The following is a 17,794-nucleotide window of genomic DNA, read 5'->3' on the forward strand; positions in this document are numbered from 1 at the left end:
GTTCAGCAACGACTACGTGAAGAAGTTGAATACAAACATCTGTCGGAACAGCTAATATTTCAAAAATACAGATTATGAAAACTATTCTAAATAATGATTTACTGCTGACTACAAGTATTGTAGTATGCTTACTTTATCGTAAGTAAAATGTTATGCTTAACATTTAAAACCGATGAAAATCCAGCACAAACTCAAAGAGGGTGCATGGAATATGCAGCTCGTTAGCGCAGTCATTGTTCCTCACAAGGTGTAAAGTGGGACGCTCCATGAAGACGGCTATTGAGGAGGCAGCGACTGTAAGCTGAGAACGAGTTGAGAGTGCGGAATAGGAGAGAAATGGAACCTGAGAGTGGAAGACATTAAATATTCATGTCACGTTTAATAATAAAATGAAGTCATTCATACTCAATCGATTCAGATCAAAAAACAAGTCGCAGAGTCGCTTCACCTTCCATTCGGGCGCAGAGAAGCACTTTGCTTTAACATGAATCATCCGAGAACAACACTGACGGCAACAACATGGCAGCCTGTCACAGCTGTTAGCTGATTGAACACTGAGTACCTTCCAATCCAACATACATCGTTCTAGCTGACACTTAATCTAAAATAAAGCATGTGTGCTCTTCTTACAGTGTGTTCCGTATCTAATACAATGCATGTGAGACCTGATAATGATAGAAAGACAAGTTGCATTCATCTTTCTGCTTATGACCCTTATGACAGATAATAAATATAAAGCTTGAAATAAATGTAAATTGATGAGAACTTAAAAAAAATGAACCCTGTCACATGACTATGCATCTAATGTGTTTGTAGTTAATGTCTCTCAATGTTAATTGGTGAACAGACAGAAAGGCAGATCTGAAGACATGTAGGACAAACAAAATATTGTTTTTTTCACACATCGCTGAGGAAATAAAATAGTTTCTAAAATGAGGTTCTCTGATTGGAGGTCAGTAAACTGTTCAGTTCATTTAGTTTTAATTACAGTTATTTAGTTCACGGTTTAAATCACAGCATTAATAATGAATGTTCTCTCTAAAGTTACTACAAGGAACTTTTAACTGGTTAGGAATTAGTCTTAATTTAATACGCGTGCCTCTATATGATCAACAAGTCTGTTGGCTATTTCTATAGTTATTCTTGATGCTTGTCATCGGGACCGATTCCCTGCAGTATCAGACGAAACCCAGGAGGGCCACCATGGACAGACCCAGATCCTGCTTTGCTGTCGCCTTTGACCTGCGGTCGGTAGCTGTGGTGGGAGGAGGAGATTTAGCAGCGTCTCCTCCTCCAGCCAGGAGCAGAACTTCAGCTTGCTGCTCCGCTCTGTGAGCCAGGCCGTGTTGCTGGGCCCGCTGGAGGGAAGGGAGGCATAGGAGAACCAGAACCAAGACTGAGCGGGGCCGACTGTCAGACCCTGCTGCAGTAGAATGAGAGGTTTTCTGAAGGGAAACTGGTGCTCGGAAACACTACAGCTTTTGTCCACAGGGACCGCCACAATCAACACAAAGTGAAAGTTCCTGGTAGTAACTTTAAATCAGGGTCCATGAATTAAGTAACCAAAATATTGATATTCATCAATGTGATATGTTCCATAAACATGTTAGCATTTAGTTTAGCCGAGAACTAGCGCTGCCATTAACTACTTAATTTCCCTTCTACGCTATTTAAAACAGCGTTTTTTTTGTGAACTGTTTCAGTTTAGGCAATAAGTTCATGTCAAATTTGTTGAATAGTTCAATAAAATAGGTTAAGTTGCAAAGGACTAATTGCAGTAATTTAATAAATGAACAAACAGTAAATTGCCTCCAAACCTTGCAAGATAGTAAGACAATACAGGGCTGTTTCCCAACCACATCTGAGCATTAAGATTGACACACTTGATTACACTGAAGGGGGTATTTTACTGCAACGTAACATTGCAGCTTTTAGCACTTTGAGCTGTGTCCATGTTGGTGAACAATAAACCTCAACAATATTTCATGGGGATCCAAAATGAGTCACTGGGAAACAATTATTTAAAAAAGATAAATTTCTTTGGGACAGAACAAGATTATGGTAATGACAAGATTCACATGAGTTCACATGAAAAGCAATCTCTTTGCTAAGACGTCTTTGAGAAACACCCACGTCCCCCTGCACCCTGCTTCCTCATAAAACAAAAGTGCAACACCACCTCCGGGCCACTAACTGCTGCTGTCCTTCTGAGGGAGACACCTCTGCCAGGGGCTGTAGGGCAGCGCCAGCAGCAGGAAGAGGATCCCCCCCACGATGAGGACGGCACCCGCACAGCCGATGCACGACACCGACCAGGACAGCTCGTGGTGGAGAGGAACCGTGTGGTCGCTGGCCAGGAGGGCCAGGACGGACTGGTGAAAAACCATCAGTGTGACAAGCACCAGGAGACCTGTGGAAGAGACATTGGACATCACTGTTGGAACACTGTCTTAACATGAGACTACAATTATCAACCTCTAGCAATCTCCACTAATCAAGAAAGATGCACTGAAAGCCCAAAAGTTGCCCGGTGTGTTGTTGCCTCTACCGACCTGACAGAATAAAGCAGACGGATGCTGGCTTGAGGAAGAAGACTATCTCTTTACTGAGAGACATGGTTATGCATATGGCCCCCATCACCATCAGGAACAGGCTGAACAGGGCCAACATGGCTGCCGCTACATTCAGATCTGCACAGAGAAAGGAGAGCAGTGCTGTTATCACGATGACATTTACAATATTAGGAAAACTTGTTTTTGGAACTGGATTGGTGAGGCAAATCAAAGGGCTTTTAAGTACTTTTGATATATTTTCATGTTTAACAGGGACAGATCATCATGTCAAAGGTATTATGGAAAACAGATATAACTATGTATACTGGTTTTTAGAAAGAAAAACCCCCAAAAACCTGCCGCAACGTAATTCAACATCAACATTAACTGTTAATTTTTAGGCTGGAAAAAAAGATTGCCACTGCGTTAACAGTTGAAAAACTTCATAACTGTAAAATCTTGTCTCAGAATATTGCAAGCTGTGCACTTTTTGGGCATTTGACCAACCTGAAAACTCTTGGATATATTTCTCAAAGGTTCTCTATACGGAATTCAGAGCTTATCTACGATTGAGCGATTGTCTCCACATGACTCTCAACATGGAGACGGCTGAGCCGGCAACTGGCAGCTAACGGTGCTAAAAGTGCTAACAGTGGAAATAACGGCAACAGTGCTGACAGAGCAAAACACAGAGAGGGAGACTTCATCCACTGCTAAGGTAGACATTACTCTACTTTATCTTAACTTTGAAAATACTTGTTTGCTGCTATATTAATGCTCTGAATCCCGTTTATAAAACTTTATTGTATTTCATCTTCTCTTGCCCTCTTTTTTTCCTCATGTAGTGATATTTTCAGTCTGAAGGAGGCTGATTGCAAGTGCGAGACATCTGCAAAGATATATATAAACATCTCTGTGGACCTGCGCGGAGAAAGGCATTATGGGTAAGCATAGGCCATGGAGCTGATGCACAAACCTCCCAAATCTAAGCAATCAAACTCAATATTGGTTGATCCAACCAACATAAAAGTGTAAAAGATATCGACCCATAATGACAGCCATGCTTGCTGCTTACGCTCAGATTTTAGGAGCATAAGATTTTGTGTTTGCTCAGGTTTTTGAGAGGATCATTTTGGAAGCGTGAAGATTTTTGTTGCTTTATGATTCCACTTCATATTCATATTCATCATGAAGAAAGATTTAAATGAAGTAACAAATGTGCAATCTAAAATCCCGGTTCTAGTACGGTGTTATACACTCATGGCTGTATTTATTGAATCACTATAGCCTGACAGTGATGTGGCACCAGCGCACAATGAGATTTAAATGTACGTCTGTCGTTCATTCAGCGTATGGCACTCTGTGATCTTAACACATTATGGAGCTGCCAGTGAAATGAGAGGTTAGACGACTGCTCGGAGACACTTGAACTCAGCGTGGGTGGAATAGATTTCAAACACTCACAGAGAAGACAATGGCCAACCTGAACGAGTGCAGCGAAGAGGTGAAGGGAAATAGAGAGAAAAAGGAAAGGACACAGAAAGACAGGGGCGGATGACGGACAGGCGACTGAGGAATAAAGAAAGAGCATCAGTAGAGGGAGATGAAGGGGTGCGGGGAGAGAGGGAGAGATGGAGGAGAAGAAAAGGGATAAAGAAAGCAGGGAGTGGGCGGGTAAGGTGGGACAGCGGTTCAGAGAGGCCACGAGAGCCGAAAGAGGTGCATGACTCACTTTTCGTTGTTGTCTTCTGAAACATCACAGCATTTTCCCCCGTGGTGAAAAACTTGAAGTAGGTGCAGTTTGATTCTGCAGGAGGACCAAAACAAAATGGAGGAAGAGAAACAGCCACTGTTAAACGAGAGAAACGTAAACATAACCTGCCTTAGCTGCAGACGATCTTGATGAACATCTCATTGACATTCAAGCAGCCATATCTCTCTCTCAGCCCTTTAGTTTGTACAATTCTCCATCAAGCATAATCAGCCGTGAACGACAATGACAAGCTCAAGGTGACAGTCCAATGCTTTCCGCGCAATTAGCATTCCGCCGTCCTGATGATGTGTTACAGTAATTGGAGTTGGGCCATCGAAGGGAATTTGACACCTATCTGTTTCCTCGCACATTTGCACACACGAGCAAGCAAAACACGCACACACATCACTCTTAATTAGTGTGATCAAAGCTACATCCTCAGTGAGTTCTTGGTTGTTCTCTTCTACACAACAGCTATCGGCGTAACAGCACTGAGAGGAGCTGCACTCAAATCACATTGACAAAATGTCTAAACCCATCAACAAATGAAGGGGTCTCTGCAACAGGGCAGGCTGACAATAATTGGACTTTCCTCTTTGTTAGTCTTTATCAATTAAGGAAGACATGTTTCATGTTGTTCCATCATGGGCGTCTGGAATAAACACTTGCAGTAACAATGTGTAATATTTTGGGCTGTTCTCATCCAGCGTTTTGTAGCAATATCTCTAAAAACAAAATGTGCTGTAATTCATAGATATCCCAAGAATTAACTTGAACGTAATCATGAACCAGACTGCAAATGCCCACACAAGCCAGGTGGGGGTGGTGATGGATGGGCCAAACAAAAGACGATCTTTCACCCAGGAAACCAGGCCAATAATGTAGACTAGTCGTGTATAGTCAATGACAGGGAACCAACAACCTATGACTATCTCTTTGCATGTTAGAAAGTCCCGGGGAACCTGCAACCCTGTGAACCACTAAGTAAGTAACCCTGTGAATCAGTCCCAGTCGTTTTGATGAAGATTAAACAGGCATCCTGTCTGAAACCGATGACGAACACACACACACAACTTCTGGTGGACTTTTCTCTGTTTTGCTCTCTAAGTGAGTCATTCTTCAAAAGGAGAGCGCATACAGGCGAGTCATGGAAAGTGGAGGGATTCAGCAAAAAGCTGTAATAATCTTTTCAACACATGTAAAGTTAGACATCCAAATGGCATTTTCAACCCACAGTCCTTCATTATTTCCATTAGCTGTTCTTCAACCTGTAATGAGAACTTGGTTATTAACTAACTACATTTTTATATTTTTACTATACCGACCGGTCTAAGGCCCTCGGCATATTGATACCAGCGCACGTGTTTACCCTTACTCTCTCTATGAGATGCACCATGCTTTTAACAAACTGTATGGGAGGTTCAAATCATGTAAAAAAAAAAGAGAAACTCAAACCAGAAAACTGAAGATTGTTGCCCGTGAACTGAGGTCCAAAATCCAAATGATGTCACCTTTCACTTGACCCAAAAGCAACTTGACTGACTTGCTCTTTTACTCAGACTATGTAACAATGACTCAGGCAGTTAGTCAGCCAGAGTATTCATCCAGACAGCCATCAAACAGTGAGCCAAGCATTATTTGTCTTGCCAGAGACTCAGCTAGACCTCTCATTCATGCTATCTCGCTTCCCCAAACTGAGCTGTCCAACAGGCTCGAGAGTTTGACAAACGTCCAGTCGGCCAGTTGGTCCGTCAATCATCATCTTAAAACTCCCAACACTCACACAGACCAGTCAGATATCATAAAGGTTAGACAGACACCCAACCAGTCAGTAGATCTGTGAGTCACCTCCAGGTAGCTCAGCAGGTCCACAGCTCTCTCTCTCTGGGTCAATATCAGACACCCACAAGGTCTTTGTGCAGCCCTTCCACAGGCCGTAGTGAGCTGTCAGACATGTCTGCAAAAAGAAGAGAACAAAGATCTGAGAGATTTTTACAATCCAAATGTATTCATGCAGCACATTTAAAAACAACAGTTGACCAAATTGCTGTACAATAAAAAATATAACAAAAACTATAAAAAGAATACAGTGAAAACACAACAGACATAGATGACAATAATGTAGTGAAAGCTAGAGAATGAAAATTGTGTTTTAAGACAGGATTTAAAAATGGGCAGTTTTGGGGCCAGCCTAGTATAACAAAGGCAACTGGTTCCAGAGTTTGGGGGCTTCCACTGCAAAAGTCTAGTCTCTCCCCTGTGCTTCAACCGTGATCTGGGGACAACTAGTAGCAACTAGTCAACTGACCTGAGTGACCTTAAAGGGAAGTAAGTTGGAAAAGGTTGGAGAGATAAGCAGGTAAACAACAAAATCCTGAAAATCAATAAAAACGCACTGAAACACACAAGGAGCCAGTGAAGGAATGCCAGCATGGGTGGGATATGTGCTATCGCCTGCATGTTCTTCTTAAAATACGCAATAGTGATGTCATTTATTTCCATCCATCGAAGTGTTTAGATTGAGACACCAAACAGATTTGTTTCCATCGGGAAATCCCTGTTTAGTTGTGGGTGTTGTCGCCATGTCTTTTAGTACTTCAGAAAACAATATTACTAGAAGTTATATGTAGAAAAGCTCCTGCCCTGTTTTCTAATTTGAATATTACACCTGGTTGTTGTAGAAACTCTTAGGAGGTGACAGCTCCACCCAGAACTCTGTCCCCATCCCAAGGACTGTCAGGACGACGCCCACGATGGCCACGAAGAAAGCCAACTTGATCTGATACCAGAACACAATACAAAACAGTGAGGTAGTGTTAAAATCATAACTGAAATACTAAATCAAATCACAAAGAAATTGAAAGACCTGACAAGAACAAGCTTACATGCACATAGTAGTAACCATGTCTGGCTGTTTTTTCATATATAAGTTTTATCTGAATTTACTCCAAGTTGAGGTGATTTCATGAAATCATGTCCATTTCCTCTGCACTTACAACAACCATGCTCTTTGCATCATTTAATGTCTGTGGGAGTTCAGTACATAGGGGATGGACATGGGAAGCTTATACACTCAAAGAGAACAATGGAGCTAGGTAATTTAGAAACGCTAATGTTCAGGGAGGAAATTTACAACACCAAAGGGAAAGAACAATCTCTGAATGTTGTTTTTAATGTCCTCCACAGATGAAAGATCAACCCCCAAACACGCAGTTGAGATGTGTAGGTGGGCTTTTGCACTTCTGTGTGGAGATGTTGAGAGTGAAGATTTTTTTTGAGTAGGGACTTTTTGTCTGGTATGCATTAGGTTTAGAGTATTCGGGTAGGGAATTCAGCTCCTCAATCATTTGAATATGTGTGGTTCAGGCTGGCTAGGTCATCTTTGACCAATCATTTCCCACCTGCAGATTACTGTCATGGTTCTTATGGTTACATAACATTTTATTTCCGTAATCTTAAAGGACTGCACTTGGCATTTTGCATTTACTTATTTGTTAACTTTAGACCTGCTCTTTTGGATTGTCCACGATCTGTGGACAAGCCTGATTTCAGTTGAAAAGGCAGCTTTATGACTGATTGGTTCCATTAGCTCCAGAGTACTTTCATACAGCCTGGGGGAGAATACACATTCACACAGTATGAAGCCAGTCACCTTCCCTTCCTGAGCCTCACTCATGGTGTGTCCTGTTGACGTCGTCCTGCGCCGCTTGTTCCCCCCAAATGTACTGCGTCCAGCCATAAGGCCGGACATGCCTCCCGCACCCTGCGGTGCTCCTCCCGGTGCAGCCACCGCTCCTGGCCCCGCCGGACCAATAGTACGGCCCTCTTCATCGGTCACAAAAAAGGTAGACCACATGTTGTGACAAAATAAAAAACAACTAAGACAGCCGAGTGGGATTCAGTTCGGTGAGCTTGGCCCTCGACACGGATGGTTGAAACTTTATCAATAGAAAAATTGAAGACAGGAACAAAAACAGAGGAGATCTGTTGTGTATTCTCAGTTTGTGCCCATAAAGTGAACAGGAAAAAACACCTGAGACAGTATTAAAGTAAGATGATGTCAAACAGGTGTATCTGACATAAAGTAAGGAGAAGCACAGGAAGAGGTAGAGAGATGAACCAAGAAAAGAAAAATACTATGAGATAAGAACTAACAGCGAAAAAAAGTATAATACAAAAGTAGAAGAAAAGTTTAGCAGACAAAGGCAGGAATCAGCCTTCTCTTGAAAAAGAGCCTCGGAAAAAATGGCGGCTTTGACGACAGATCTAAAACTGATAAATGAATCATCGTGAAATAAGAAAATGACCGAAAATATGTGAAGCAAAGTTTGGCCACTGAGAGTCTTTAGAGGTAGAAGTCAGGAGTGGATGAAGTGATGCTTCCTAGAGGTGACAATGGAAGGACAGAAGAAAAGAGGAGAATGTAAAAGTGACTATCAACAGAATCAGGTGAAAAAGAGGTTCTGGTCTTTTACACAAACTTTTTAAAGTTTATAAAGAATATAAATGTATTGCCAGAAGAACAATGCAGGTGTAGAAATTGGTGCACATTTCATGGTAAAAATAAAGCAAGAAATATGTATATCAAATTATTTGTGGTACATGTCTTAACTTCATCTCTACATTTAAATTTGGGGACTCGAGCGATAGTGAAAATCACTTCACTTTCTTGGGGATTTCCATCTTCAGTGTGTTATGACAACCATTACATAAATCTTTCAACAGAAAACAAATCATTCCAGATTAGGTACCAAATAAATTTACCAAAATCACAGAGAATACTTAGAAAAAAAAACATGAAGAGCAAATAGAGCTCAACACACAGTTGTTTTCTGTAAGTGGGAAAACCAAAACAAATTAAAATAGACTTCTGCTTATTTTCAGCTTTTTCTTTGCTGATTTTAGCAACAGAAAAGGTTACAGAGTCTTGATTTTACTCCGTTTAAAACTGGCATTAACATGCAATCTACATCTGGATGTGTTATCTGGATTGGGAAGAAGGTAGGTTAAGTGGATTGGCCAAACTGTGTTCGTACAGTTGGTGGTCTGGCTCAATTTTTTAAAAAGGGATCTAGGCTCTTTGTAAATAAGTACAGTTTGCCTACATAGTGTCGGAAAGAGTTACTCAACAAGGAGAAAGGTCACTTGACTCTCTCCCTGTTATATCAAGTTACAGCACCATTGCTTCCTTTGATCTGGGAGCAATATTATGTTATCCCACTTGTCCCCATAGGAGAACCTTTTTTGGGTCCTGGTAGAACTTTTTTAAAGATTCCTTTTAATAAAGGTTCTACCTGAAACCCTTTCACAGGTTTCATACCTAGAACCATCTGTGATTGGTTCCACTCACAACCGTTTATGAGAGGTTGTATAGAGAACCTGTCTATGGTTGTAATGGTTCTAATAATTCCACCCAGAAAAAATAACTGTTTTATATTCCACGGGTTTCATCTAGAACCCACACAAAGTTTCTGCCAAGAACCCTTTTTATATTTCAAGCTTTTAATATAGAACCTACCCAGGGTTCCTCATGAAGGTCGATGTGGGCTCAGTTGTGGGCATTCCCTTTTAACTCATGCTTCCAGCAATCTGTGTATAACTCTTTCGTTTAAAGAGTTCTTTGGATGAAAATGGTTCTCAATGGAAACCTTAGAGTCACAAAGAACCCTTGACGAAAAACATTTTCGAATAAGGGTTCTTCAGTAGCAAATTGTTCTGGTTTAAACCTCAGCCGTTCTGGATAAACCCTTTTGGAACCCTTTTAGTGTACGGCAAAAGTGTGACACAGTCTACTCTGCCTCTGATTAGCTTAACCTGATATTCTTACTCAAACCCTTCCAATTTCTCTCATGCTAAAACCCAACCAATTCAACTAACGAAGGCAGCAAATAGTAGCCAATCAGAGGCTTGAATAGAGTGGGTCATGCCTTCTCCAAAGCAGGATTCGTAATGCAGCAACCTGTAAACCAGCCACAGCCGCAATCACACTGCAGGCAACATTGTGATAATAAGAACATATCCAAATACAGATTGCATAAACGTATCACTAATTACCCTCTTAGTTGCTAGTTTGGGAAGGATCCGTTCACAATGTGTTTACCATCTCTTGTTCTTGCACAGTTTGAATGGTGTCATTGTAAGATGCTTCAAACTAAATGTGTCATCCAAATAAATGTAATCTAATGCAGTGCTTTTTTTTATACCAGGGCAAATGAGGTCTTCTGGGATTCCTTGCTGCTAAAATGTATCAAAAATGTAAAAAGTTGACAGGTTACCAGAATTCTGTTGAGTAAAAGCATTGGTTCCTCTGTAAATGTGTGGTGTGAACACAAAGTCTAATCTAAAAATGTAACAAAAAGTATCTCTGCTATAGCACAGCGTATGCAGACCAAAGACATTAACTGTATACATTATGCAGAATTTGGAAAATTCATCAGTCTGAGCTTCTGATAAAAGAAAAGCACAAAACTAGAGAGAGCCTCCTCCAATCACAAACAATTATCTGTGCTGTATGTTCTAATTGTTTCCATTAGGACAGAAAAGCAATATAAAAGCACTTAGCATAATGGAATCGCAATCAATTATCTATGTAGAGATGTTATGTGACAGCAAACACACTGAAATCATAACCTGCTATCTATTCTGAGAAGCTTTGTGGTACCTCAGCAGCACAAAAACACTCTTGTTCAAGCCATAACCAATTATCTATTCCAAGAAGCTCAGTGATGGAGGTGTCACACAGATACGCTGCCGATGAATTGAATCTTAAACCCTTTATGTCTGTAGGGTGAATGAAGCAGCTGTCCTACTGCGTTCTGCCAAGATGTGGTGACAACAGACATGACAAGCAGCCCTTCCTCCTGTTAGCAAAAATGAAACATCCCCTGGGGAGAACACATAACTTTACTTTCCCATCACTGTCTGTCTTGTTGACAAGCTAACAAGCTGCAGAGTTTCAACTCATTTTCCGGTTCTTCATGGAATACAGATAATGATTCAAAACAGCATAGTACAATGCATCAAATATCATTTATTTACATCATATTCTGTTGTCACCACAAATCTTATAAGCAAATTTAAACACAGCTATTCAGATTCAGTCAAGCCACAGATAGTACGAATGCATCCATCACATGATACATGTATGCACACCATATAAAAAAATGTACAAAGCATAAAAAATATGCTTCATGTAAAGTGTAATCTATTCAGAAACTGTAAGAAATAACTCGTAGTTTTAATTCAACATAATCTTTTTTCTATATTTGGAAAAAATACTGTCAATTTTATAAATGTTTACTTTTTATGTTCTTTGTTTAATGTGTTACATTCTTGAGCATAAAATCTGACTTTTAACAACAGAAAAACATTACATTTGACAAAATAAATTGAAGAATTGGCAGCAAATTAAATAATAATAAAATCATGTTAAATGTTCACTCGAAATGGTCATTTTAGTAAAACGTAGGTTTTACACTAATACTGTATTCCAAAGAAATATGTAACGAAGGAGGTCAAAGGTACTTGTGGTGCCTGCATCAGATGCAGGCGTCAAACGTGCAACCTTTATGTTACATGAGAGATAACGTAACTACCCTGCTACTGGGACTGCCAAACTGATGTTAAAAATCAAACTAATCACACTTTTCACCAATGGTTTATACTGTATATATATGTATCACCTGAAATTAAAATGTGAATATGTGAAGGAAAAATATATATTTCATGCTAAAAGTAGAGTGCATGCAATTTGTCAAAATGGCGGTGATGGAAATTGGTCATTATGGGCTAAAATATACAAAAACTCAGCAAAAAACAAAAGAGCATTCACATTTGTCAATACAAAACAAGTTAGTTAAAGTATAATGTTAGTGATCAAGGACATCACAAAATTAAATAAAGTCAAATCTGCTGTCCTTACTCATGAAATCTGAACACGGCTGTCTTTAAAAGGCATCCAATTGGCCTCAGTGGAAAAGTAGCATCGAAGCCTGAGGAGGGGACTCATCGCATTGGCTGTGAGCAGCAACCAACACTCTCTAACAGGTTCTCTCTCCTAAAATATCTCCAAAGACAAGCCAAGATGTTATCGTCTGTGAGGCGCAAAAGTTCCTGCGTTATATCAAAGGAAACTGGCCTCCATAAACACTCTGTACCGGCAACGTTTGAAGAAGAAGCCCCCTGTCCAGTTGCCAAAATATATCATGCTGAAATGAGACACATTAGTTAAAAATGTTTCACTCTTTAACACGTGCAGCACACATGCTCCACAACGCCCCCCGCCGCTTCACAAATATCACAACAATATTAACAAGTTGCTGACCTGGTTTCTGTGTGTGAGCTTCTGCTTGGAGTGACGGAGGGGCGAGGCGAGGAGAGGGAGTGAGCGAGGGAATGAGAGGTGGGAGGGAGGAGAAAAGAGGGTGGAGGTCGAAGTAGGAGTCAGTGATAGAGGATAGGGGGCGTTAAGACTGTGTGTGGAGGTGAAAAAAAGCATCAGCTAAATGCCCAAATGTATGTGTGTGTGGATATATTTGTGTGTACACAGTGTGTGTGTGTACCTGTGCACACACACACAGATAGGGTTGCAGGAATACATATTGGTGTGTGTCTCTGTGTGTGAGAGTATGCACATATCTGTTGGTGTGCATGAGCATTCCTGTGTATTAGTTTGCAGCTCCATGTGTATGGGCTATGGGCTTCTTGGGCCAAATGCCTCAAATGTATGTTTGTGTGTGTGTGTGGGGGGGGGGGGGGGTAATTACTTTAAAAGTAAACAATCTTTTGGATTTAAGTTTTTTCAAAATGACCAGAAACAGAGGTCCACACTTGGTTGGAGTTGTGTGATGGTCCCCTGTTGGCAGAGTAGGAATGAATTTGTGTGTGCGTGTGCATATTAATCAGTTTGTTTACGCTAACCTGGACATTTGCTAGATGAGTCTCTCTGCTTTAAAATGTACTTTAAAATGTACAACACCACACACACACACACACACAATACCCCAACTCCTTATCTGTGTGTGGTGTGTGTGTGTGTGTGTGTGTGTGTGTGTGTGTGTGTGTGTGTGTGTATGTGCATGCTATGCCTCCCTTCCATCTATTTTTGCCCCCCACCTGTTAATGACATTAAAGCCGACCCGGGGGAAAGGGCTGTGGCAGGGGTTTCAGTCAGCTTGACTCTGGCTGTGAGGCTCATGTATGCTGCCGTCGCTACGATCCCGCTGATTGAGGAGGGAATTGTAGATTCATCACCTCGAAAACAAGTTACACTGCTGGTTGGCTGCCGGTTGGCTCACATGGTGGGATGTCGGAAGCAGTGAGATGGATTTCAACTGGACAGTGAAACCGTCACATCCCGTTGCCTGCTGACACATGCAATGCAGCAGTATATCCAGTTTGTTTCTATACTAAGAGACGACTGTGTTCAGCACTTCAAGAAAAGGCTGGAACCATCTCATTTTAAAATGTTTACATTATTGTGCTCCATGAGGTAGACCATTGGAATCGACACTTCAAAAAGATGTATTATGAAAAACAAAAATTGTCTATTCTCTAGGTTGATTGTAGATGATACTTTGTTTCACCAACTTTTTCATATTATGAAACTGCATGACTGGAACAAGCCATTTTGACCTGCCCCGCAATGTAACGTCACATTAGGGGGAAGAGGGCAGTTCCAGTACTATTACCAGCCAATCAGAGGGGTAGTTTGTGAACAGTTTTACAAACACTACCTTTTATTAGAGGAGTGTGGAGCTTTGGAAACGAAATACATTTTGGTCAACTTAAACAAACGTTTGTGGTAAAACCAATGCGCTAACACGTGCCGCAGTCTTACAAATTATTCAATGAGAAAATACCTTCTTTTTTTTCAAAGATAAATAACAACACAGTTCAACTTACTTACTATTTCAGAATCCTCAAACACACGTCATGTCCTTCCTCAGCGAATCGAGTTGCCACTAAAAGGCCAGCAGAAAACAAGTTGGACCTTATGTTTTAGAATGTTTTGTCAGACTAATGTTTCCATCAACAAGAATGAACCTTCAAGCTGCAATAAAATCTATTTCAGAGGCACTTTCACGAATTATATCGATTGTATCAATGAACAGACCTTGGTGATGTAATTCTGCTTGTCACAGATATATTGATATTAGCATAAATGTCGGACAATAAGTAACAGGAAATTGCAAACTGTCAAAGATGTATCGGCGTAATTTACAGTCATAATGAACCACCAGATTGTGTGATTGCTGCAAGCAATGCATAGCAAAACAATATTTGCACAGTGTGTTTATTGAATGAAGCTGTTTCAACTGAAATAGGCCACGCCCAAAGCTCTCACGCTATTTTGGAATTATTTTTTTTGGTAAACACATTTGTTGCTTCTTTTGGCACATATTTAATTTAAACTTCACCAAACTTGATACATACCTAATTCAAATGATCCTGAACAAAACTTTTTTTTTGGGTGTGTCTGTAATTGGTAACCAACCTATTTAAGGCGTGGCCTGATGCAATACTGTATATACAGCCACAATGCATAACTGTGTAACATATCATACAAGTCTACCTACAGGGGGCCCTAGAGTACAATTAAAAAGGATATTTCTACAATTCTGTTGACTTTTGATAAATGAAACTTCTTAAAATGATCTCCATGAGTATGTGTATGACATATTGAAATGCAAATATTCTTGTTTGATAATAATTTTTCATATTTCATAATATGTATACTTTAAGTATTAATTCAGTTGTTTTTCCATCCGACTGAGGGTCGTTGCCCGGTCCTTCTGCTGCCTGAGAGAGAAAAAGAGAGAGGGAGAGAATACTGCAGTCAGATGTGCCTGGCATTGTGATAAATGGTGTGTGTGCTAACAAGAAGGTCAGACAGACGACAGACAGAGATGGAGGACTGAATAGAAAGGGGAGAAAGATTAAGTAAAAGTCAAGAAGAACAGGGAGGAAAGAGAAGAACCAAAGAATGATGGACACAGAGACAAGACGGACTCAGACAGTTACCTCACCGCTGAGCCGGAGCAGCCAAATTAAGATGCACAGCATGCTGTGGTGGCAGATGGAGGCTGATGCAGAGCAGCTCAGAGTTTCCCACTGATTCCATGTTGTTGTGTTTTCGTAATAGTCAGCCCTGAGGCTATTGGGAAACATTGATGTAACACTAGTTGTGACCGGTGAATACAAAGAGGTTGAAATTATAAAACTTTTTTATTTTACACTTTTTTTCAAACAGGAAAGGTGACTTCACACCAGACTTCACAGCTATTGGACTACAAGAGCATCTGAAAGTCAGGTGCTTTGTCCAAGGACAATTGGACATCAAGTGTTCTGGGAAAAAAGAGAATTATTTATTAGCTTTCTCCTCCCAGGTCCCTCAACCCATCAGGCAATGCATAAACCAGTGACCTTCTGGTGTGCTGACTTCTTATCAGCATAATATTAGTTTCCAATAACCGTAAATGTTAAAAGAAATGTAGACATGTATCTTTCATAGAAAACAACGGTACTAAAAATCACCTGAGCATCAGTCCCCAGTGCAGTTGTGAGCCCTAACCATACGATAGCACTCCCTGGCAGAGAGGCATTAAGGGAGGGAGGGGTGAGGGGCGTGATACTGAGCCGCTCCGATCCTTCCGGCATGCAGAGAGTCAGGAGCCGGAACCCTGAATTTGTGTGTCGCAGGGAGTTCTGATGGGATTACAACAACTCAAAGGGCCAATAGGATTCATTAGAATGGATTACCTGTTGGGGACGAGGCACACTTCTGCTCAGGTTCATGTTTACATACTGAGAATAGTCACCTTTCTTGTCACATCTTGTTATAGATGAACTGTATCAGATGGACAGTCAGAGCTCAGCACAGTTGAGGTTGGGCAGTGAGTTTTGCCAAAACTTTTTTGCCACGGCAACACAAGGCTTTTTGTTCATACCTTTTCAAACTTTTATATTATATCATACACACAATACATAAGTGGTTCTGACTCAAGATACTAATACCTAGCTGACAAAAATATCTGAGGGATCTGAGAGATAAATATCTGGCCATTGTGCAAAAAAATCCAACAGTCTGTTTTACTAAACTTACTGTTGTATTTTTACAATTCTCAGATATTTCCTTCAATCTCAATAAAAAACATGTCCACTGTGCGATAAAGAAAGCAGTTTAATTTATTTAAAAATTTTCTTTTCAACTTCTCAATGCAGCCAGAAAGTGGCTAATTGCTGTTGAACAACTATTAAGAATTCATCATTTTGGAAGGCCCAAAGGGTGTTTCAGTATTTCCAGCGTCACTCTAGGTATTCGAGGTGTTTTGTAACATGTTTCAGTTTGACAGGATGGAAGGCTTGAATGATGAGGACCAACTGGTTGATTGTCTATCAGAAGTATTCTGGACTCCCACCCAAGCAGGATGAGAAAGTTCGAAACAGATTCGTAGTAGTTTTACAGACGAATGCAAAGCAATTGCATTAATTGCATCAGTATCTATCGTCTTTCATTATGCTTTTATTAATGTACCTGTTTTTTTGCTTTTGCTTTTTTACTATAAACTATACATACAAATAGTACAATAATTCAAATATGATGCTCACAGCTTTGATGGAAATGTTTGAGGGCGACAGAAGATCAGTTAGCTTGGTGTAAGTGGAATTGGTATATTTTATGTATTTCCGAATAAGTTATATGATTGTGTTTCCACAATGAGAGCAGAGCTGTGTCAGCTACTTTCCTCATGCCTTTCTGATTAAGTTAAGGCAGTGGCTGATGCAGAGAGAGAACAGGAGATTGCCATCAAAGGGCAGAATTGGAGAAAAGCAGAAAGATATTAAAAAGTTTGGAAAGCAGAAAAGGAAAGCTTTTGAAGGAACAGACGGAGATGATGGCAGCCTGCTGGTGCGTCTAATCAACCTTATCTCTTCCGGATCTGTCTCTCTCATAATGTACAGACGTAGGCAGATGCACACAAACACAGAGACAAACCTTTTAGTTATTTCTGTTGTTTCTTCGCTTTCTCTCTGACCCAGTTATTCATCCGCTCACTCCCTCCAACAGCAGCTCTCCTCTGTCTTTAGTTGTTGTTGCATGAAAGACCATTAGACATAATTATCCTCCTGCGTCAGCAATGACCTGCAGGTCGCAGTCCAAATAACCATATGTAAAAAGTGTTCCAGTGTCTTCATGATGTGTTACGGTTATTATGGCAGAATGAAGCTCAGCCAAAGGGAGCATTGTGTTTTCTGTGAATGCAATTCAAAAATATTTTTCAAAAGAAGTCTCTCTAAACACACAGTAGATATAAAGGTGTCAAATTGTAGAGCATCTTCAAATGATCCTCATTGTGAATACCAGTACTTCAACAGTCTTGAAATAAAATGCTTCTAAACCTTTGGTTGGCTGTTATTTGGCACAAAAAAATCAAGTCATATTTTGAAAAGACTGAGAAGTAAGCCGGCCAATACTAGTGGATCTAAA

The 17,794-nt window shown here is 40.5% G+C and overlaps 1 protein-coding gene across 1 annotated transcript; it reads right to left on the minus strand.

Annotated features, from left to right (window-relative positions):
* Positions 1-1,464: 1,464 nt before the first annotated feature.
* Positions 1,465-8,176, minus strand: LOC116399393 (voltage-dependent calcium channel gamma-6 subunit-like). Its single transcript, XM_031876525.1, has 6 exons — positions 7,958-8,176; positions 6,974-7,084; positions 6,154-6,262; positions 4,285-4,359; positions 2,553-2,690; positions 1,465-2,410 (listed from the first exon to the last, which is right to left on the minus strand). The coding sequence occupies exons 1-6, from the start codon at positions 8,159-8,161 to the stop codon at positions 2,190-2,192; spliced, it is 858 nt and encodes a 285-aa protein (XP_031732385.1). The 5' UTR covers positions 8,162-8,176; the 3' UTR covers positions 1,465-2,189.
* Positions 8,177-17,794: the final 9,618 nt, after the last annotated feature.

This window comes from Anarrhichthys ocellatus, unplaced genomic scaffold (genome assembly GCF_004355925.1).
Source record: "Anarrhichthys ocellatus isolate YVR2014 unplaced genomic scaffold, GSC_Weel_1.0 scaffold110, whole genome shotgun sequence".
Taxonomy (NCBI): domain Eukaryota; kingdom Metazoa; phylum Chordata; class Actinopteri; order Perciformes; family Anarhichadidae; genus Anarrhichthys; species Anarrhichthys ocellatus.

What these genes read in the sequence shown, in the direction of transcription:
- LOC116399393 (XM_031876525.1), bottom strand. Translation starts at nt 8,161, where the DNA reads ATGTGGTCTACCTTTTTTGTGACCGATGAAGAGGGCCGTACTATTGGT. An exon ending in AGAGTTTCTACAACAACCAG is followed by an intron (nt 6,263 to 6,973) that starts GTGTAATATTCA and finishes TTCTTTTTGCAG; the next exon opens with ACATGTCTGACAGCTCACTA. An exon ending in TCAGAAGACAACAACGAAAA is followed by an intron (nt 2,691 to 4,284) that starts GTGAGTCATGCA and finishes TTCTCTGTGCAG; the next exon opens with ATCTGAATGTAGCGGCAGCC.